At 40.0% G+C, this 24360-nt stretch overlaps 1 protein-coding gene across 1 annotated transcript; it reads right to left on the reverse strand.

The window, feature by feature from the left end:
* Positions 1-542: 542 nt before the first annotated feature.
* Positions 543-22208, reverse strand: nckap1l (NCK associated protein 1 like). Its single transcript, XM_070902215.1, has 31 exons — positions 22183-22208; positions 20677-20787; positions 19788-19880; positions 19109-19165; positions 17890-18032; positions 17124-17214; positions 16494-16631; positions 15668-15716; positions 15219-15375; positions 14678-14734; positions 14462-14558; positions 14059-14168; positions 13659-13791; positions 13382-13463; positions 13214-13272; positions 12979-13124; positions 12769-12905; positions 12216-12331; positions 11697-11836; positions 10777-10908; positions 9439-9657; positions 9102-9232; positions 7544-7641; positions 6452-6545; positions 5538-5620; positions 4830-4910; positions 3797-3890; positions 3574-3690; positions 2820-2929; positions 2129-2218; positions 543-1123 (listed from the first exon to the last, which is right to left on the reverse strand). Exons 1-31 carry the CDS (start codon positions 22198-22200, stop codon positions 1007-1009), a joined length of 3300 nt encoding a protein of 1099 aa, XP_070758316.1. The 5' UTR covers positions 22201-22208; the 3' UTR covers positions 543-1006.
* Positions 22209-24360: the final 2152 nt, after the last annotated feature.

Raw genomic sequence — 24360 nt, forward strand, 5'->3', positions numbered from 1 at the left:
ATACTTTGCATTAAGTAAGTTGTGCTGTTTTTAGGATCTGTCATTTGTTTACTCATCAATGTTCATCTGTGTATTCACGTAAGTGTTGCCTGTAGTGGGAATTGAAAGTCTTGTGCTCTTGTGAGAAGGCTGGGTCCCTTCACACACACACACACACACACACACACACACACACACACACTGTGCGCAAACGGATGTGAACATCCATTTCTCCAGCGTGGCAACCAAGCGGATATAGCTGCAGAAAGGGTGAGAAGGGAGGAGACAGAAGAAAAAGGAAGAAAAAAGGAACAGTTCCGGTTGCAAAATAAAATCACTAAGGCGACATCTAAAATTAGCAACAAGCACTTTTGGTTCTGAAAAACTGGAATGCATCATTTAAATTGTACATGAAAAATGAAGAGGACAAGGCTCTCCTCCAGGGAGGGAGGATGGGAGGGTAGCGAGGGTGGAGGACAGACTGGAAATAGCAGAGGAACACTTGTTGAATATAGACCGAAAAGAAAACAAATAGCATATTATTACCATCTTTATTCGTGGAACATTTGCAAGAAATCATTTTATACACCAACTATTAATACATTGATCTATTAAAAATCTTAATAAATGTGGTTTCATTCTAAAAATATCTAAAAACATGTTTTCTTTAAGTCATGGCACTGATATGTAAAATATAAAAAAGATGTTACAGAATATATTTGCATTTGAATTATTCAAGCTGATATTAGTAATAATACAGCAGTTGTAAACCTACACTATAATACTGGCAGATGAGCAGCACCAAAGCAAGAGGGAGGGAGGATCTTTTGTAATGTGAGTATATAAAGAGTGCTGACTCACAGGAAGCCTTATCACCGATAACTGTGACAGAAAATATCCAAAGCCATGATTAACCTGCTGCAAATGTGACCTGCATGAGTAGGAGACCGAATGGTAATGAAAGCAAAACATGCGTGCACATTAAAATAGTCTCTTGGATGAATAAAGGTTAGATTAAAAGTGTTCTTCAGCCCAGAGTGACGATGAAGGACCTGTACACCTCTCTGTAGGCATTTCGGAGCAGAACATAGGGGAAGCAGCTCTCCAGCATGTCTTGACTCAAGAACGGAGACTCCTCCACAATCTAAATGAATCAGGGTTGAAAGTGTTAACGGATGTTGTTATTAATGTAGTGTTATTGTTAACAAATCCCATTAAATTACCAAAACCTGTCTGCTCCAAGCCCATTCACTTCTACTGAAGACGTGAATCTTCAAAAACAAGTTACTAATATAAAGTTTCATTTAAAAAAAGAAAAGGTAAATTCCTAAAACAGCTGGGCACTGTAGTTTTTAGCAAAGGTTACTCAAACAGGAGAAAACAGTGCCTTTTTGGGGACTATTTTCAGCGGTGGATTAATACACATTTGCTGTAATACTGAGTATTTAAGGCAGCAGGTGTACCGTGTGTGTGGGACTGACTCAGACTACAGTGCCCATGTTCATTTTAATGGAGGAACATGTCGGCCAGTGCAACAGCGAGGCTCATTGATGAGTTTTTAATTGTTTTTGGACAAACATTGAGGTCTATCGCAAAGAGGAATAACATATATCAAGCTTTGAAAACAAAGACGATGCTTTGTTGGTAGGATCGATTCATTGCTAGTTTTGGTATTTTCATGGCATTTGTTGACAATACAGAAAATCATGGAATAACACGTCTGATATTTTAAATAAATTTGCACCGTAACGTTTTTCCATAACACAAAATTACTGTAATATACGTTGAGGATTTAATAAGGTTGTGGGTCATTTCTTCTGCACTTACAGTACTTTAGTGTGAGCCGAGATTTCTGTATTCTTGATGTGAAAAAAAACCCTCTCCATTCATTTGAATTTTTAAAATATGCATACTTACTTTTAGAAGATGTCTTTAATGACTTTATTATAGCTAATCATTCATTTATTAGTGCTTTAAAGATAAGGAGTAAGCCATTATAGAAGACACTGTGGGCATGATGGCTTATTGCAAAGAGAAAAACCTCAATTAATGGAGGGTCATAGGTTTTTCCATCAGTCAATTTATAAACCCACTAATGCCTTGTTGTAAACTTGAAAATGCATGATTATTATTGTACTGGCAAGCCTACCATGTGCAGGAGCAGGTAGACGGACTCTCGGTTTTTGCACTCCATTCTCTCCACGTATTGTCCCAACTGCAGCAGAGTGGAGGAGGCCAGCTGTGGCATAACACAAAGTTAAAAAGAGGCACGTCAAACAATGTTTTTACACTGGTGGACTTGACCTCAAACGGGACAAAGGTTGGAAGAGTCTTGAGAAAGCTCTTTCACTGAAATATTGTCAGTGTTGTGTGCCCAAGAAACTATTTATCCATAGTTGTTGTATGTTTAATTAATGGATTTTCTTTGCACCATGCCACAATCATCTGTGTTTTCTGTGACACTATTTATTAATGCAGTGCTCCTTAATATAAGGCAAGTCTACTTTAGACCCCTCGTCACAGGCTGCAGGTCTATCAGATATACCAGTTCAACTGACTGAAGCGATTTTCCCTTCTTCTGAGGCTTCTTTTTCAACTTTATTAGGCGTGAAGAGGTAAAAGTATCCAGTATTTCACATGAAAAAATAAACAAAGATTATTGAAAAATCTGTTACACAACATTTTGTGTAACAGAATTTAGGTTCATCTTGTGACCCCTAGTTGGGACCCTCGGGATAATCCCTTGGGTATTAATCTACTGATTTGTGAAGTCAGAACACTTCAAAATCTGAATTAATTAATTTTTGAATTTAAATGCTAATAAAATGTTTGCCACTCACCAGCAGAAACTCTTTGAGGTGCTGCTCTATGTTCTTGTTCTGAACAGTGAACATGGCCGCAGCCAGCTGGTTGATAGCTGTAGCTAAACAGTGGATGTTGTTGTTGTGGCCTGAGAAAATAAAAGCACAAAAATTAAACACTGCAGAATTAAAAGAATAGAATAGGATGTCCTGTAACTTTAGCCACAGAGAGGATGTTTTCATGGCCCGACAATTAGAAGAAAATGTAGTTAATGATCCATAAAACTTAAGAGGAAGCATACTGAGCATACTTCCTCAGGCTCACAGGGTAAATCTATTTCAAACATGCCAATGGAAAATAGAGACAAAGAAAATAATCTGAGACAAACGCCACCCTGTGCTTTGATAGAAATCTCGGCTATTTGCTGCTCTTAATGTTGCAGTCCAGGCTCGGAGCCAAGCGGTTAGGGTCAGCAGGGCCACATGCCAAGAGTAACTGTATCGATGCACGTCAGCCGAAGTTATCTGTAAACAAAAGTCTCTAAGCAGAAACGTGTTTCTCATTAACCAACATACTTTGCTTCAGACCACGTCAGTCAGACTGGAAAGTATGATACACAGAGATGCTAATACGCCTTGTGTTTCAGGGTGGAGCACCTTTTTAGACGCTATCAGCAGATGGAAGAAGTAATGCCTGGAAGAAGTAGTGATTAGTATTTGGTTGAGGGCTGTCTGGGGGCTAATTACTGTCAAGCTGTTTGTCGCAGCTGAAAATGAATGAATGAATATGCACCGCCATGGTCTCGGCTGTAGAAAGAGTTGGGGTCCAGGGCCAGGGTAGGCAGGGACACAGCGATGTAGACCAGCAGCAAACAGGACAGCTTGTACTCCTCATCAATTGACGTGTTATCTGCATAGAAAACATTAAGAGATGAAAGAACACTCTCTTTCTCTTGACGTCTAAGCCATTAGATGACGCTGTCTACAGAAGTGGCACTAATAGTTTTAGTGTTTACCTGTCTGCATACTGCCGATAGCTGCGACGAGGGCAGGATCAATATCACATGTCAGCCCTGCAGCAGAAGCCAGCTCGAAAACGCTTAGAGTCACCTGTAAGGTCATGAAGCATTAATGGAAGAGCAGCTAAAATAGGCAGTTTAAGGCCTCTGCGGCAAAAAGAGGTGCATAATTTAAATTTAATGCACCATTTCTATTTTCATAATTTTGTTGCATTTTATTGTCCCATGCCGTCAATAAAACACAGCCAGTAGGATGCTGCTGATCTGTGCTTTGCATTTTTATGTCGCAGCCACAAAAAGTGACATGCTGCATATTCTCTGAGGAGCGACACTAAATCAGCGGTGTGGGTTATTGTCTTGACACACAGGTTTTGATCATGCACTATTTCTGGTTGCATGCATCGTTAGACTGTCTGGGCACAATGTTTCGACTGATGTGGTTTAGCTGCAGCGGCGATCAGAGTCTCTCTCACGGAGGCATGAGGGGGCTGCTGACGTCTTTGGGGTTATCCTGGCCCTGGTTGTGGCACGGCTGTCATGCCTCACTCAGAGGCCAGACGCAACTAAGGGAGGGAGGGGGAGTTTGTGAGCCACAGTCACACAGATTGCTCCAGAGGGAGATAAGGAATTTAATTTGGTTGGTGCTAGAGAATACAAAAAAATGTTTCTCTGCAATTCTCCCACTCAGATCTACTGATGCACATAGTCTATTATTTAAATAATTACATTATGCTACACATTGTGCTACAGTATATTCTGCATTCTTAACCTCTGATGGAAGTCGGTCAATTCCCCAAACTCTCAAATGTAAATACATGTGGATAAATGTACCCAAACAATAATATGCCTTCAACCTAAATTCTCCCACAATAAGTTCCTGTGAAAATAAACTGTTCATGTTGACAAACTGTGATGGGATGATTCATGCACAGTGAAACCTTGATTATTGCACTTCCATTCCTCTGTGGGATCTCAACATATGGATGCTTTTTTTTAGCTGTCATAAAGTGGTATAAAAGCTGTGTTTTACCTTGATGTTAGCTTCAGGGGAGATGAAGTCTCTCAGGCACTTGATGGGCCCCAGTAGATACGGGCAATGCTTCCGCAGGATCTAGATGATAGGATTATATGGCACAATATGACTGAGATCATAGAGATTAGCAGTGCATGGAAGCATTGTTCACCTACTATGTTTTATTTTTTCTTATATATATTTGTAAAGGACTTTGAGCTGCATTAGATTGAACGGTGCTGGTACAGGGACACTACAGGACAATAATGTATGTCTGATTAGCAATCATTCAGTATGTCTTTTTTTGTTAAGAAACTAAAACTAGTTTCAAAATAGAGAACATTTTAACTCAAGGTCCACTTACTAGCTTTTTTCCAGAGCTTTCAATTGCATCTCGCAGGGTTTGTTTATTTGTCATGACATGATCCCTGATATGGAAGTTCGCTCACACAACAACAGGTGGTCGTATATAGCTGGTATAAATAACATATAGATAAAACTCCAACTGCGGATGAAGACTGTAAGATGTAGTTGAAAGCTCCGGAAAGTTTGTCAAACCATTATTCCAAAGGTCGTGAATTAACTTGACTCTTATTTTTAACTTTCGTAATTCACAAAGTACCACATCCACTTGTCTGTTGTACCTACACAGTATTACAAACAGTTTCATCAGCATATCAGCAGTCTAAGAGTTTTATATTATCATAAAATCTTGTTGGACTTTACATCTTTCAGACAGGCCTGTGCCATCGATCTGAAGGACAGGATCACCCCGATGATGGTCACCCTCTTCAGCACGTTCTCTCCACCTGCAGTAGAAATGCATATGAAACAAATCAGAGGCCTGCAGCTGTATGTAAAGTAGTAAAGCTGTAGCTGTGGCTTTAGTATAACATTGTGGGCGAACTTGAGACTAGTTGCTGTTATAAAGATTTAAGTACATGTTGTCACTGGGCAAATTAGATTATTGTTGTGATGTCACTGACAGCTCACCTAGTTCTAGAAAAGGTGGCATACGAATATACTTTTTTATGAGCTTTGTAAACTAAGAGATCTAGAAAAAAAATGTAGCATTAGTGTACTGCTGAATGTTGTGAAGAGATAAGACATAGATACATCCATTAATGTGTTCATTCATTTATTTTTTTAAGGAGAAAATGTGTGAGTGCTTGTGAGTGCTTATGTGTAAATTTAATAGCCTTCTGCTTTTGACTGATAACACCCCAAAGGATTAAATTATTTAGTCTATACATCTTGCACCTGCCTGCAAGTGCTGACAGTATTTCCCTCTTCTGCATCAGATTGTCTTAACAGCATCTTAAAATGAACACAATTAACTATATTTATGCTTGTCTCTATACTGAAAAACATACAGAAGTGCGAGTAGTCTGCTGGTGAGCTAAAGATATACTTGTGTATGTCAGTCAGTATAGAAACTACAATGGCTTCCACTTAGAGTGATTATAGTACTCCTCTTTCGCTTCTTGTTATTGTTCATCTCCTCTCTGTCGTCACATTCCTTCTTCTCACATTGAACTTTGTACTCTATCTGATCTCCTCCTGTCTGCCTTTCTCACACCTTTTCAACCCCGTAGCTCTTCCCTCACACCTCCACCCACGTCCCCCTCTCCACTTCTCACCTGTCAGCCTCTTTTTAAGATTGGCCATGTCCTCAGGCTTGTCAAAGTTGTTCTTCATCTGTACCAGGACGTCCATATTTTCAATCACCAGTTTCTAACAGAAGAGAAGTAAGTGAAGTAAGTGATTAAACCACCTCCAGGTGGGAGTTATAATGGTGAGAGGTCATAGCTGTGACAGATCTGTCTCTCAGCAAGTTCAGAGCTGCAGCGCTGCAACTCCTCACTTCAATCATAGGTGCCAAAGTGGGGAGCCTGACACAGTACAGCAGCCACAACTGGTTTTTACATGAGGATCAAGATCAAGAGATCAAGAGATTCATGGCAAGATAAAGGGTAACGTTACTATTGTGCTCATAGATTTGGCTATATAAACACAGTAACTACAAACTGGTTAGAATGCTAGGCCGAGCATTGGCTAAAACTAAACCTACTAGACAAATGTTGTTATCTGTAAAGGAAAAATTACATTTCAGTTTGTTATTCCACGTAGCTTAAATCCAATCATGGTTGAGAAAAACAACCGCTAAACTCAAAGCTTATAGCCAACTAGCTTAGTGGCTACCATCTCAGCTTTTGACTGGCTTTCATTTGGGATTTGATTTGGCTATCTTCAAATCATATATTTACATGTATTGAATTTTTAAGTAATTGAATATATTAATTTCAGTGTAAACAACAATAGCAGATGGCAGACAGACACACAGCAAAACCCAGATTTATTTAATTCCTTTTAGCTATGGACTGTGAATAATCAAAATAAAATGAATTTTCTTAAACAAAGTTAAAATGTTACACGAAAGTGCATTTTCCCTTTGCATTCCTTAAAGACTATCCAAAGGCAGAGTGTGCAGTAGCCTATCTGCATAGTTTAGGTATTATGTAGGTTATATGGCAATGATATTTGTCGGGTAAAGTAATCATGGCATAAAACTTTTCAAAAACTCGACTACACTGCTTCTGATGTTACTGCTCTGTGCCTTTGTAGGGCTGTAAAGTCTCCCCGCTACAGACAAGTAACACTTAGTTTACCCTGAGAGATCAGCAGGCTACTGATCTACATCCTTGAAACGAGTCCATTGCATCATACTGTACCTTCAGCTCACTGACTTGTGAGGTGATGTGCCACATCAGGTTCTCACTCAGAAACTTCAGGCCATATGGACCAATTAGCTCCGCAAGGGCCTGCAACTCTGTTCAGAAGGTGATGTGAATAATTTAAGATCATTATTGGAAGGAGATGAGGGATCAACAGAGGTTTAAATTGATGTTGATGTCAAGCAGCCAAACATGTTTACAAAAATGCACAAACAAAACCGGGCTCTGCTGTAGAGATGTTTTGTTTGTTTCCAGTGAGGTGTTTCGACTCTCTACCTTTGACAAAAATAAGAAAGGACATGGACATTAAATTTGATTTGTGAGTGTGCCTGAATCAATGAAAGAGAGACAACTGCAGCTATTAGACATTTCACTCAGGTCAACATGAATATGGATGGATAAAGACGTGTGTGGTTAAAATTGGAGGTGGTTAATGGATGGGCGAGTGAGTCACTGTGAGGCAGGCAGATATCTCACTACAGAGTAAATATAGACAACGATGATGACATTGTGAGGGGGCGTCTATTGAAGTGCAGTGGTCTCCAAGGTACCGTATGTATGCATGTCTTATGAATGCATCATGTTCATGTTTGCTTGTGTGTGTATGAACCAAAGTCTGTAGTGGATTGAATATAGCCATAATACAGTCATAAAGAAGTCCACTGCTCCCACAAGGTAGCGTGGAGTCCGAAAGGGAGGCTGTGTGGAGGAGAGACAAGTGATGCTGGAATGGTTGTGAGGCAAGGACGGAAGAGCAGGGGAGATGATAAGCAATACTGAACTTTACATTAGCCAGGCAGTGTCAGAGTAAACCGCATGACAGGCAGCGTGAAAAAAACCACTACACACCACCACAATAACAAGCTCCACATCCTCTTGAGCAATAATTCTCCCTCTGGATGTGGCGTCACAGGAGTGAACGAGATCTGTAAGTTGTGCCTTTTTAAAAGAGCGAGTCCTTTCTTGGATCTGTGGGCCCGTGATCATTAAAATTGAGAGTACAGGGGAACTTTTTGATTCTGTCAGGAGTAAAGCCATGTGTCAGTGAAAATGGAGGAAAACATTTCTTTCTCACTGATTCCTTTTTGCGTTTGTCATGCAAACATTCTCATACAAAAAATATGTTAAAAACTGTTGCAATGTGTTTGTTTTTTTGGCAAATTTTTCTCAGATTACATCCACATGACTAAAATTCTCTATAATTTGCAGTAATTAAATACATGAATTTAGTGTACAACATGGACAAGTTCAGAGAAAGCCTCTGCCAAGATTTAGAGTTGTTGCTATGGATACTAAACTCATGTCATTGATGTGTGTCATCTGAATTACTTTTTCTTACAATGCAACATGCAATGAAAGCTTTGTATTATTTATTTGTGTTATTGTTTCCTATATCACCTCGGTAACAAAAATGTGCAAAAGGTTGCGCTTCTAACTTTGTTATTAGACCTGTGAGCATTCATGCAGATGTAATGAGAGATGTACCTTTAGGTTCATATTGACATATTGATTTATGCTACAAATTAAATTACTGAAATGAAGCTCTGGGGCCGACCTGATATATCTGAAAACTCCTCTGCTCTGAAACTTGGGTCGTTGTCAGTAGTCTGGTTGACGAAGCAGTGCATCGTGGGACAGTGAACGATGAGGGAGTTGCTGGCCTGACGCAAGAGACTCTCCAGGAACCTGAGGTGCAGAAAAAAAATATATACATCCTCAGCCTTTACACAGCAGATGTTTGAATTACAGAGTGAAAGTGAGAGACAGCGAAAAGGGACAAGAAAGACAGGAAACAATTCGGAGAGAGAGAAACCGAGAAGATGTACTTATGTGTGCTACTTGCATGCTTTTGTGTATGATGGCTATGCTATACACCTATATATTACACACACCAGTTTGTGTAAAGGGTCGTAATGGTCTGCCCTCCACGAGAGTCCAGTGGCTGTGTTTGCTGCAGCAGGACGTTCTTCAATAGCCGGGTGACATCCACATTGATGTAGCTGGAGAGGCTTTGCAGGCTGGCTGTGTAGGCTCTTAACCCTGCCAGGAGGTCCGAGGGACGGGTTATCTCCTGGGTGGTCTGGTTGTAATTGGCCATTCTCACGATGATCCTGGAGAAACATGTTTAACCAACATCACTTATCACCAGGCCGGAGTGGACTGAGGGCAGACAGATGGGACCGTAAAACGGGTTAAACGAGCCATGGTGGCATGGTACTATACTCTCATTAGGTCAGCACATTCACTGCTTCGGGGCTTCACTGCAGTTTTATTTATTTCTTCGTCAGGGCCCTTCACTCTTTCTCTCCCTGACTAAACTGTATTTACAATTTTGGCCATAGAAGGACCAATCACTGCTGGCGTGCTGCTACTCAAGGGCACTCATTTTAGGGGGACAGGGGAGATAATCATCAGCCAAGACAGGGAGACTAAGCAGAGCATATACACAGAAACATTAGGTTGCCCTGGTACCAAGCCCTAATCTAAATAACAGTTAGCACTGAAATGACACAGAGCAAGGGAGTGACTTGATGGATCTCTTCTCAGATTTTTAAGTGGGTGCAACACAGCCTGGCACGGAGAAATCAGATAGAAAAGCAGGGTTCATTATAGAGACATTTCACAAAAGACAAGCTCCAAATGATCCTTAATTGTCAGGAGGACTAAAAAAGCTGTGTACAAATCTGGGAATGAGTGGCAATTTGGAGAAAATGGAGCTCGAGAAGCTTTTGAGTTTTCCCAGTGCTCTGTCACGTCCTGGTTTGAGTCTTGAACATTTCTAAAGCCCTTGTGCAGCGTGGAGGTCGGCCCACTGGTCAGTTGCTATGGGAGCATTCAAGCAATGAGTTTGGCCATAGAGTCAGCAGTATAAAAACAGTGAAATGATGGCATTATATTGGCACACTGCAGTACAATTGTACAGCACATTTACACACTGGCAGAGGAAACAATATTACATGGACAATATGTTCCTTTCACAATGAAAATGGGCACGCATGTCAGTAATTTGCATATTTCTGACAGTAATTGTGGAGCAGCTGAAGTGACATATGCAAAAAACTGAAGATGCTTCTGGCGCACATGAGATTTTAGAGTGCACAGGAACCTTTATAGGAAGAATAAATAGCAAATGTCACCTCAGGGACTTTTTATACACTTTCAGGACTCATTACATCATCCACATTTGTGCAGACAAATATAATAAGGGCCCCCATCCCCACTCAGCATACTCAGAGAGGCGTGTCTCCAGATGAGAGAGGAGGAACTCTGTAGGAACAACGATGTGGTCGAAGACAATGAAGTCAATGCAGAAGCTGTAGGAGGAGCAGAGCTCTGTCAGCATCAGATGCATCTTGTCCACACTAGGAGAGGAGGGAGAGAGACAGGGAGAGAGAGAGAGAGAGAGAGAGAGAGAGAGGAGGATGTAAGTCTTAGAAACTTAGGACAAATATTTTGACAATGACTGTGGTATGGATTTGCTTTTCTCAGACAAACAAGGTAATAAACATGTTAGAGAACTGTAAAACATCTCCAAACTGAGGCAGCGGGGAGGAAAACTGAGAGGAGGGAAGGAGACAGCATTACAACTCTTCAGACTTAATTAGTGAGCTTTCTAACTGTAGCTATATACAGGATATGATCAAAACGATAAAAACGGCAACAATAGAATGTGCTGCCAGTAAAAGTGTTTTTTTGAATACACTGAGACGTTTTGTTTTGTATTTTTAATAGCTTGGTTCTGTACCCATCAACCCTGACTGATTCAACTTGAAGGGTAATAAAGCTCAGAACAAATAATGGCTTGTAGGCGAGAGCAATTTAATCCTGTCTTCCTGAAAATGTTAAGGAAAAAAATGCGCCATGGAGTGAAGGAAATCATTTTGAAATATGAGTAGACAACGTGAACTGCATTAACCTAATTCTCACCTTTGCAAATCAGAATCGTACACTGTCGAATGTTTATGTAACTGCCCTCTGACCTGAACAAGAGCGGTTGATAACGCTGTATGCCTCCAGAAATCACAGGTGTATTAATTACATTCACTTTTCGAAAATTTTACAATTCAGTATAATTATTGAAGGATCAGGCGGGGGGAGATAAGTAGAGAAAGTTATGGTAATAATCAGGGAAACAGAAAGAAAAGCTGACTTGGTGACGATGGCCCGGTCTTTCCTCTGGCTTTCAGCGCCTGGCTTCTCTTTCTGGACCTCTCCTTTCTTTGGCAGCGGCTTCTTTTGCTTTCTATGGCGAGCTGCGCTGATGGTCTCGGCACAGTGCTTGGGCTGCAACTAAGGGGTTATCAAGTGGATGCAGAGAAGGAGAGAAGAAGGGGGGAAGAAAGAGAGGAAGAATTCAGCCCTGGAGATATTGAGTAACATGCTCAAAGACAAACATGGTGGTTTTCATTCACATTGGAAGCAGTCAAAAAGTAAACACTTTCGTCATATTTTCCTCAAGGGATTAGAGACCACTTTAATCAACTCCAGAGTTTTAGACACGTCTTATCATTTTATTCAAATTCTCCAGTCTGTCCACTGCCTCCAGCTAAATCCATTGATGCCAAGCTGTGACTAGTGTGATTATATCTGGATATGGAGTTTGGCAGAATCAATCTGCGCCAGATAATGTGTTTTTTTTTTTCAAACCCGAAATAGACTCAGACTTCACCTGGTCATTGAGGTTGCACTGCTCAGCACATATCTCTAACACAACACTGCTGGTCAGCTTAGCTATCTGCTCCAGGAAGGTCACACACAGGCGCAGACTCCTCTTCTCCATTGTCTCTGCCTACACACACAAACAAGTGCAGTAAGTGTGAGTGTACAACAACAGAGGAAATGTACAAAGGCATAGAAAATGCATTCCTGAACACACACATGCACACACAAATGTAGAAGGCATCATTTTCTCCCATCATTTCCGTAGTTACAGTTAGTTCACTGTTAAGTAAATAGGAACTGTTTCAAAAGTTTCAAACTGCAGGTATAACTTCACTGATCTTCACTTCACCTTACTTGCCTGTGATTTAATAGCAAAGAATATTTCAGTACCTCAGAGAATAAAGTCAAAAAAGTTGTCATGAATGAAGAAAATTATACGTTGCTGTTGTGATACAGCTGGTGACATGGTGTTAGAAATCAAACTTCATGTAGTGTGTAACCAGTATCTTCAATTCCTTTCAGCTGATGATTAATAGCTTGGTCAGAAAATGACTGAACACTGACCTCTTCTGGGCAGAGAGGGTGTCCACACTGGCTGAAGTGAGAACAGACGGACGGGAAGGCCATGAGGTAACGCTTCATGGTCATCTCCTCACTGCTCTGGCAAAACATCTTCTCGAAGACGCGTGGATAGAAACTGGAAAACAAAACATCAACCTTGTAGGAGAAGAGAAGAGAAGAGAAGAGAAGAGAAGAGAAGAGAAACTGACCAGAATATGGACACTTCAGATGTCTCCTGCAGAAGTTCTTCCAGACTGTCCACCATCCTGGTGTGAAACTGAATCATGTTCATCACCTTCGCTAAGTCAGGGTAGTCCTTTATTGGAAGAGGGGCCTTGTTCACACTGGTGTAGGCCTAAAAACAGAAGACAAAGAAAGCCTCAAGTTTTACAATGATAAATGAACATTGTGCGATATTTGATATGTATCAACAAGCCTTCCTACCTGCAATCTCAACCAGTCCAGTCTTAGTGCTCTGAAATCAAACTCCTCCTTGTTTTCCACTGCAGAGTAAAATTTAATCCATCATTAATCAAATAAAAATTCTCATGATGCATTTTACATAGAGAAAAATTGTCTGTAAAATAATCTGCAGTATTTTGTTGTGATTACCTTGTTTGACCGACAGAGCAGACAGGGTTGAGACGAATGAACTCATCAGGACTGATTCCTCTTCTGGACACACATACATGTTCTGCAGAGGAGAAAAAGGTCTCTAAGTGTAAGCTGAGGAAGGAGAATAGGGGATGCATTCAGTAATAAAAACACTGCTGGCTTCCCTCTTTCTGCCACTTTCTGCACCTCAGTTATGTATGAGGTATAGTACACGCTGCACATTCTCATCAGTTTATGCACACACACACATGCACACGCCATCTACCATATGTACCTGTATGGTGTCATTGAGAACCAAGGCATCAAACTGCGCCAGGTACTGGACATGGTAGCGCTGAATTACATGAATGTACTTTTTCATCAGACCTCTTAACTTCTCCATGTGGAACAGCAGCTCTGCCATCTGACTGGAAAATCAAAAAGAAAGCTAATCAACACCAAAAATATTCACTTTCTATTACCTTACATAATTAAAATGTGTACAAATAAGCCATTTTAAAATCCCTTCTGCAGGCTTTAGGATAACTGCTCTACTAAAAACTCATGTACATTGCTGTTGCACCACTGAGAGATATCTGAAGAGTGGAGATGCAGCGAGGGAGAACTTGCTGGCTGCCAGATTTTTGCACAGTAAGATGACACAGTGGTTCACGTTCTCTGCACCTGTGACCTACTTGTCAATGTAGTCCTCGGGCGTCTTTATCTTTGGCATATTCTCAGAGTGTCTGACGAGCCACAGGACTTCGTCACGGGAAAACGACAGAGCCATGAAGACAAACAGGGCCTTGGGGATTTGATTGGCACACAGAACAGAGAGGAAAGAGGAATGTTAGGAAAGAGTCTCAGCTACGATTGGTAAAGGCCATGATTACTATGAAATGAAGGGTCATTCAAAGGAATTCCCCCCTCCTGTCCAAATATTCCCCAAAGTCCAAGATGTGTGCAGGATGGAGGCTGGATCAAAGATACCGTTATGTCATGTGACCAGAATTTCATTTGGACTTATAACTTAGAGTAAGGAAATTATTTAAATTCCTCAAGCACAGCTGTTATGCTCATTACTACATATACTTCTACCTTTGGTCCCAGAAGTCCAGGTTCATCCTCCAGAACTTTATATAATTCCATCATCGCTCCTCTCAGAAACTGCCTCTTCTCTCTGTGCATAGCTCCACTGGTAATAATGGACATGGACATTTGGTTCTCACCACTCATTTCAATATAAATACACATCAATGAATATTTATGACACAAAAGTGGTGAAAACTTTGCTTAGTTTCCTGCCAGTCTCACCTGTTTACTATAGCGTGCTCACGACATTCCTTGATGTCTGCAACTCGCTTGCTATACCTGAAAAATAAATGAACAATTAATTAAAAATGCACTTTTGATGCAATTTTGTTTATTACAAACATGCAAAGATAACATTTGTAATCGTTTTAATTGGATTGATGTTTTTGGCTGTTTTTAGTAATCTGTGCATAATCTGATATATAATAATTCCCCCAAAAACACACACTTAAATTGTTACATATCTGTAAAGTATCTGGCAGTTGAGCTGAGGAAGGCTCAGTCCAGCTCTTTATATCCAGAATTAATGAACAATTAAAGAGACCAGACGAGAGGTCCTCAACAGGAACTCTTTAATTCAGGGAAGTGAAATGAGAATGACACTCAAGATACATTTTTAAATCAGTTCTCCTTCGTTAACTGTGAAATATGAGGCCACATTATCTTGTACCCATTGCCTCTTACCTTGCTTTGAAAAGTTATTTTCATCAACTTGGACTATTTCTCACAGTCCACAGTGTGGAGAGAGCATACTGTAACATACCCTTTGATGCTGTCGAAGAGGTCCTCTGAGACCTTGTGTATGTTGAGCACTTCGTCTCTAGTGAGGTTGAGGTAGAGGCCGCTCCGCAGAGCCATCTTCCACAGCTCCTGGGAGGCCTGGTTTGTATTCAGGCTGGTGTGGCATAACAGGAAGCCGACTACAAGGGGCAGAGTCAGCAACATTTATGATACAGTCTGTGGGGCTGGCACATCACTGCTGCATGCATTTACATCATTAACTGGGCTTCAGAATCTTTTGCTGAAACCTGTGGTCTGAGATTTATATTTGAGTGCAAAGCTTTTTTTCTTCTCACGCGTCAAAGTTTTCAAGCATATGTCTTAAAATCTGCAGGCACTGATATTTAAATACAGTATACCTGCATAACGTTGATATATTTGTACAAAGTGAACAGTTAGAGGAAGTTATAATTCAGGCTGATTAACACTTACTTATGATCCACCGCTCCATCACCTCCATAGACAGGTATTCACATGCCATCTGTAAGGAACAACAAGATTATTAACTGCCATTACAGACGCATTCACTACAGCCTTACATGTGCTGAGTCTATGATTGAGTAAAATCCTGTCAGTTAAACAGTTAAACTATATGACAGCCATCAGCGTCTTCATTGCCACCATATTCTTGTTCCTCCTTCAAAAGAAAATCAATCATATTTTCCTTCCAGGAAATATTGACTATCCTTCCTACATGTGGTGGAAAAAAAGAATACAAAAATGCACATTTTATAATGCAGCTCAAGAGACCTATCAGTAGCAGTATAGTACTCTATAGACTTGAAATGATTGCTTTCAAATATATTGTTGTTGCCTGGGGGTCCTTGTCTTGGCTGGGCTAGTGTTTTTTTATGAGGAAGCCATGGGCAACAGGGATCATAACATTACATCAAAGGAGCCATAATGACCGTGTTTGACGACAGCAGAGAGGATGACAGAGGACTGAACAGTGCAGAAAGGGGAGATTGTAGAAATAAATGTTCAGGGCGGAGCAGAGAGGTTAAAATACAATAAAATAAATCATTTTCTAAATGATAGCTCTATAATAGGAGGACAGAGAAAATGGGACACTAGCTACTAATGTTAAGTGGACTGTATCTGACCTTCAAGACAACACATATACTGTTATTGCACCTTCTCTCATATCTGTGCCTGACATCACTGGAAAAAAACATATTTTAGACACCCCCCTTCCTCTCTCTTTGTCCCTCTGTCAGAGATAAATACAGGAGGAGAGGTGTCGGAAGGGTGGACTCACAGTGTCACAGCAGGCTGGGTCCAGCATGGCAGCTGGAGCACTAAGCAGGCTGAGGAGCTGGGCGCTCCGCCACTGCTCTGCTGGCAGGTTTCTGCGTGGGTAGACCATCTTCAGAGACAGCAATGCCGCCGTCACAGACTAGGAGAGGGACGGAGAAGGAAAGGACAACAGTGAGTGAGGAAGCTGTAGAGAGGCAGAGAGAGAGGAAGAGGCAAAAACACGCTGGTTTTTTTGCACATATGCATATTTATGATCCTCCACACAGACCGGAGTAACTGCCGGTGTTAAAGAAGAAAATAAAGGTGACATATCATTTGTATTATTATTATATAATTTGTATTTTGTTAGTCATGTGTAAAGCCCTTGGAAGCTACTCTTTGGCAGTCATATGTCCACATGCATTTATGTACTTTTAGCCTCATCCATGAAGAAATGATTTCTGAGTTTGGTAAAACTCGGAGATCCAACTGCGAGTTAGTCACCTTAACCTCTTTAATGGAGGCTTTTAAAGCTACAAAATGTCGTGTGTACAGAATAGACCAACATAATAAAATTACAGCATTGACAGTCATGATGACAAAATTATGAATAGATATGTGATATATATAAAGAGTGACACACTGAGCTTACCCTTGTGTGAGGGCCAAACTCCTCAGTGAGCTTCCTCCAAGGATGCTCATACTCCACAAACATCTGGCCGAGCCGTGGGTAGGAGGGGTCACTGCAGGAGTCATCACAGTGTGCAATTAATCAAAGCAGGGACAAGAAGAAGAAAAAGAAGTAGGCCATCATAATAATACAACATTGCCAACAGTATGTCAGTCTAGAATTACCTACAGGGATGATGAAAGTGTTGGATTTCATGAATCACATAATTTTATACAGCCTTGTTTTTAGGTGGCTGAAATAATGAAGCGCTAAGACTGTTCCCTCTCGAGGGGCGAGCTGTGTTTGGTGTGCAAGTCAAATGTGACATTAAAATGTATGTGTTTGTGTTCCCTGCTCACGTCTCAAATTGAGATAAGCCCTCTGTGTTTTTTTGAAGGGTATAAATAAAAATCATGCAAAGTGGGCAGACTCAAAATGTCAGAATACCACTTGGCACTCAGAAAAGGTTAGTGGTGGGCTGTTGATGTCTACGGCAATTAAAATTCTAATTAATTACAAGGATCAGAAACATTGTCGTTCTGATGGATGTGGAAACTCGTAATGGCATCAATTAAAGTGTTCGTCGTAGGTAGAGAGCTGCACTTAGCAAATACAACCCTTTGTTGACTGAGTGCTGTCTTGATCAATAGGGGCGAGTAAATGGAAAACACATCCATCCCTCTACTTATGTTGTACTCCATCTATGATGTTACTTCAGCGTCCATTAAGCAGTTTCATGTTTTCTCACCTGCTTCCATTGGTCATCTCATGGGCACAGTTGAACATGCCCACCAGTGCCTTTTTGTCATCGATGCGGGAGAGTGTTATGATAACAGACGTGTAGGTGATGATCAGATCCAAGTAGTTCTTGGTGAAGTCAAAGTTGATTCCCTGAAAATCAAAGTTTCAGTGAAGTCAGTGGCTCTGAAACAACCTACCTCAGTCCCACTAGGACATAGTGTAGATGCAGTACAGCTATTTGGGGACCTCAAAGAAAGACATTTTTATTGAACATCACAATTTTAATTATTTACTGTCACTCCCAGTTTGAAAATAACAAAATCGTTTTTTAGGGTTCTTTGGTTGAAAAAACCTTAAAAATATTTTTGTATTCTTAAGTATTTGTCAGTATATACGTGTATAGAGATCACCCCCTGCAGGCTTGAAAGTGGCTGTATAGTCTCCTTATTGACAGAGAAAAGTGGTTGAACATGCATGGAGTGTTTTGGAACATGGCAGGCATACAGACAGAAGTGGATTATACTGAGGGAGTGGTTTGAGCGGTTAAATCTTTTGTTACTTTTTCCCAACCTGAAAACCTGTCTCTGTAACTGCGTGAATTCAAATTGATGACCACAGCCACTACTCTCCCTCAATAACCAAACTATGGCCACCTTTCAAGCCAAGAGGGGGAGATAGATTATATAGATTTGGGGTGAAATATCACTTTAATATTATTTGTCAGTTTTAGAAGAAATAACATCACAGATCCTTTTAGGGGTATTAAAGGTGACTGCAAAATGTGTTACGACTGCAATAATAAGAATTAATTCAAACCAGACTTTATAAATGGATCTGCAGTTGTACTTGACAAAAAAAGGTCCTGCGCTGAGAGATGATCCCCAGGTAAATCCAAGCTGTGTGAGATGCTTAAAATGACCCATGACCCATATTGACTGTGCAGATCAGATCACAGGAGACAGAGATCACTGAAATATACAGTAGGATATACATAATGCACAAGGCAAGAGGTGCCACTTTAATTATGATAATAAAAAAACCTGACAAACTGAACAGGAGGAGGCTGGGGGGCGGTGAGCAGAGACAGCCTGCACTGCATAGCAAGAAGGAGTAAACAGCGTAGTAGCAGAAATGAGTGGGAGCCCGTCAGATTATCAGCAGATGTTGTGTATGACTTCAGCGCTTTCCCAGATTTAAAACAATTACGACACACAGTAAATACTCACAATGTCAAAGAAGCACTGGCAGGCATCTATGGTGTTCAGCAACTCATAAACGTGGTCCTGAATGAAGAACAGAGAAGGAGTAGATTAGAAAACAAAGACCCACATTGCAACAAAGCAACATTTAAATCATGATAAGCCTCTAATGTCATCTCCCAAACACATTATCATTTTTATAGATTCCAGAAGCCTAATAATCATTACACATTTGCATATTTCTATAACATCCTGATTGAGTCATTCTCAATCTTACAAATACCTATGATGCCTTGGCCTGAACGCGACCTCCATCACAGGAATATGCAAATGTGAAGGGAGGTGTAACAAACTGCACCAAACCACAGTGAGCTAACTGTCCTTGATATTTGGAATACAATCAATTATTTTCCTACATCAGAATGAAGCACTCTATATGGAAATGTATTCTGTAAACCAAAATGTCTAAAATAATGGGCGAGCAGAAGAAAAACAGAGAGAAATAAAGGGAGAGAATATTGCAAACACCATCATTGTCCTCTATTATCAGATTTGTGTTTTCATATTTAAAGAATAATGTATATTTATTTTTCATTTTCAAGGTTTTTCACTGTTTGTTAATGTAGACTGTTGTTATGCTTCTGTTTCTCCCTCTGAAAGAAAGAAAGAAAGAAAGAAAGAAAGAAAGAAAGAAAGATGCAATCACCCTGAACTCTTTGACATCCAGGAAAGAGTCGTAGTAGCTTGCTGTGGCTGCCAAGACTTCAGATTTCTGTCGCTGAATGCTTGTCAGATTTTGCTGGAATAAACAATAAAGTGAACTTTTCAGGTACGGTATTATGAGATGTCACATTGTGTGAAAAATAGACTATTTCTTGAAGTCCTTCTTCCTGTGGGTAAGTTCATTAGCTCCACATGCTACTTGATTAGCTTAACTTGATTGGCCAAGACTCCCTGGAAGAAGAGGTCTTGGATCTCAACAGGACTTTCCTTGCTAAATAAAGGATGAATAAAATAAAAAATTAAATTAAAACGTGAGACATATGCAAATGTTTAAATGAAATAAACAAATAAACATAGTATAGACACAAAGACAGATACACAAGACTCATACAGCAAATATCACGCAATATAACACCATAGGCCTGCAACATGCACTAACTTTGTGAGGTACCATCATGTATACTTTGTAGAGATAGAGGTTTGGACAGCCAGAGAGGACGTGCATGGGCACCACTGATCTGTTTTTAAACACTTCACAAGTCAGTTCTTTTACAAGCTCATGATAACACATTTGTTTTATTGGGATCAAAAGATAGTTTTGTGATAACAAAGAAAATAGTTTGTCAATTCTTTGACATAACTGGTTGCTTGTTAACTTGTTCTTTTGTCAACTCAACTTAACGTCATAATGTTTTCAGTGGATCACACAGTTAATTGTTAATTAATTATGTATTGATCAAGAACAAACAAACCTTTTTGTGTCAAGAGCCCAAAATAATATTTTCATGACAAAGAATTAGAACAAGCATGTGCTTGTGTGTAAAACAAGACAAAACAACTGAAGCTTGTGCAAAGGTTGCAGTCACACTTACAATGTTTCCTCTGAAGTCAATGTTGGGGAATTTCTTGTTGATGTATTTGACGGCGGACTCCGTGGTTTTATCTGTCAGGAGGGATAGCCGCGTCTTAGGGTCTGCACAGGTCTGTAACAGAGGTTAGGAGATGATAAATATGTGTGGATGTGATGTGATCAGTTTGCACGTCATACTATAGCACTCAGCCAGAGTTTTGTCGTATTTCACTTGCGGGTTTTGGCAGTTAAATCCTTGATTTTTAATCAGTTTTTATGCTCTGTTGGTTTTCTTGACAGATTGTCCTTGTTTGTTTGTTTTTTACAGTGGCATTCAGCCAGTGGTTAGAAAAGCAACCACAAACTAGCTGGGAGAATTGTTAGCAGAGCAAGTAATAATGCTTTCCCCATCTCCCACAACAACCACCCTCAAGGTGACCTTGAGCAGGATAGTTAACCTCAAACCGCTCCTATGGGGCTGTTTAGAGGCTGACAGTAGAGGACTGTGTAGCAGCTCCCAAGTGTGAAGTCTGACTTAAAATAAAAAACGCATGCATGCTCAGCATGTTCTTTCACTTCTCCTCCTGATAAATGCAAACACATACTCATATAGGGTTATAGAGAGGGGGATGTGTGTGTGTGTGCCTGTACACAGAACACAAAACATATTCTATTTTCTCATGACGAGAGAGTCACTTCCTGCATGTCGCATCCAGACATGTGTAGGTTGTCAAAATAAACCAATCATACTCTCTCTGGAGTCACATTATAACAGTTAATTACGTCATCAGATTTCTTCATTATATTTTACTGGTTTACTGGTTCGTTTCTATTCTGATGTGTGAGTTTCTAAGCATTCAGTTCAGAATAACTGAAATTTGAGTTGATTGACAGCTCAGACTGACTTCCTGTTTGCACTTCCTCTTTGGAGAAATAAGCTCAGTTGTATTTGGAACACAGTGCTGCCTATTCTGCTAAGCCTGTATAAACACAAACCACTTTTGCGAACACTACACAGTTGTTACAATTATCTCACATCATTTCATGACCGCAGTTTGAGTTACACCTCCTGAAGAGTGTCTTGACTTCAAGAAACAATGCATTACTGGGTTATTATTGGTGGTTTGCGTCCTTATAAGACTCTGTAGTGCCTTTGTGCATTGCAGATGAAGTACTTTAACATGTTTGGCATTATACAATCATTATTCTTTGTATTGTAGATACAAATTTAAATTGTTATCTTTATCTGTACAATCAAGCTCTCATTCCCTTTTAACAGTTCAATGGAATCTGAAAATAGAAATGAATGCATACAATTCTAAATATGATTCAATTTTAGTTCATTTATAAGCAGTGAATAACTGTGTACTGATATATTAACTCTTAGATGTATCTTTGTATTGTGTGATAACTGTACACAGATACAAAATGTGACAAAATTACCAAGCGCGTGAAATGAAAGTCAAGTTCCTTATTTCTCGTTTCTGTTACACAGACGACTGGCCTCTTTAAATCTATCCTCCCTCACCTTCTTAATGTAGTTCATGCGTATTAGCACCCCATTCCCTCTCTCATTGAGGATGCTGAGTTTTTCAGCCAGTTTCTGTTGGTAGTCCATGGCTCCAGAAACCTCTCCCTCCAACTGAGCCTTGGCCTCCTGGTCCTGTGTAGTGGTTGAACCCTCGGAAACAAGTGCACCCAGAGCCTCACCCTGACACTAGGTCACATGGGGCTTATGGGTGGAGGTGGAGCCATGACTTGAGCTGGGCTGAGTGTTACAATTGTCCACACACTGTAACTGTAAGACAAAAAGCAGATATAAATTTAAGAGAAAAAAGAAAAAATCTAAATCAAAAATTTTAAAAATGTCTTAAAATCACAAAAAGTTGGCAGATGAAGTGTTGTTTTTAAAGACACATTTGAATTTTCAGTCACATTTTAAGAAAGTCTCCATAATTAATTGTATCACTCAACACTTTGACTGAGAGATAAGCACATATTATCTATAATATATTGTTATGTAAATGAATGGCAAAGTCATGGTTCCTATCACACACTGTGTCTATTGTTGTGTGCAGTTTGAGCTACTTCCTCTTCGTCTGTAAAAAGACTCCTGTGAACAGAAATAGCAGAAAGGTATGAAACATATTCATGTTTTTACAATACTTGTTATACTAAAATAACAAGCCAGTACAGAAAACCAAAAAGAGTTCTCTCTTTAACCACAAGATGGCACTATTTACTAACTGAAGCTGTGTTTCTCTGTGAATGAATGGGGGATCAATTATGATTATGCAATAAAGTGAATGTGTGTGTGTGTGTGTGTGTGTGTGTGTGTGTGTGTGTGTGTGTGTGTGTGTGTGTGTGTGTGTGTGTGTGTGTGTGTGTGACACATTCAAACTATGTCACTTAAATGCCCACACAGACTGGTAACAAATGACAAACATGAACGATAGGATTGAATGGGTTGGGACAGGACAGACAGAGTATATTAAGTGTATATTGTGTAAGTATGTGTACATAGAGGTCTGTTCTGTAAGAGTTTAAATGTGGCATAATAGATGAATTGTGATGATAATAATATAATATTGTGTAAATAATAATAATAGAAATAGAAACTAGAAATCGTTTTATTACAGGTCTAGAATAGACCATTTTCATCTACTTTGGCTCATAAATGTGCAATAACTCATCCTGGGCTCATGACCTGGAAAGCAGCTGAATAGTCACATTACTTCCACATCAAGGTATTCTCACATTCAGCATAATTACTGACTTTGTCATGTACACTAGAAAGGCCCTAAGTTATTCAGCAACTAAGTGTTATTTTCTGTTTTTCCGGCAAGACCCCAATAACTCCTCTTGGAATTCAGTAACAGGTTCAGTAAAGTCTGAATTGAGGAGTGCAGAGTAGAGTACTGTAGAGCTTTGAGAGAGTAATTTTCTTAATGAGAGTCACTAAAGTCAACCACAGCGAGTGCAGCAGTAAGCAAAGCGATGATTGATGTTAAGTGGACTCGAAGAAATAATGTGTTTATCATTTCCCTACTGGCAGAAGCTCAGAGAGCGGTAGACATGTTAACAAGGCTGTCTGGGAAAGCAGACAGGAGGATGTGGATGTGGGAGGGGGGGTGGGTGATGAGGCTTGGTGGACAGGGGGGGTACAAAGTTTATAAATCTCTTACCCTCAGTGAACCAAGTAAAAATGTGGATTCTTACCTGGCTTATTATGAAACTTATAATTGGTGAGACCAGGAACTTTTCAGATGCACATGCTGTACCTGGGGCTGAGGCAGCATCTGAAACAGGGTTATGGTCACAAATACAAAGAGTAATACATGAGAGTAAGAATGAAGCTGTGGAATATGAAGTGGATAATGAAACTGAGACAAGAGCTACTGCAAGACTGTGCTGAATGGACCATCTGGTTGATCTAAGTTGCTGGGGGGGAGCTTCCAAAGCTCAATACATCTGATGTATTATCGAATCAACTTACATCTCTATCTATATCAGAAATTATAGTTGAGTCATACGGGAAGGGTCTATAGAAGAGTCATAATCAAGATGCAACCAAGTGACTGACTACTGACTATGTACTGTATGACTAAAGACATAATCTATTAACCATCTGGAGAAATCTTTATCTGTCTGGCTGGATATTCCACCCAAAGATGTCACAAATAGGGAGAGAACTAACTAGTGATAG

Source organism: Enoplosus armatus, chromosome 3, assembly GCF_043641665.1.
Source record: "Enoplosus armatus isolate fEnoArm2 chromosome 3, fEnoArm2.hap1, whole genome shotgun sequence".
NCBI lineage: Eukaryota > Metazoa > Chordata > Actinopteri > Centrarchiformes > Enoplosidae > Enoplosus > Enoplosus armatus.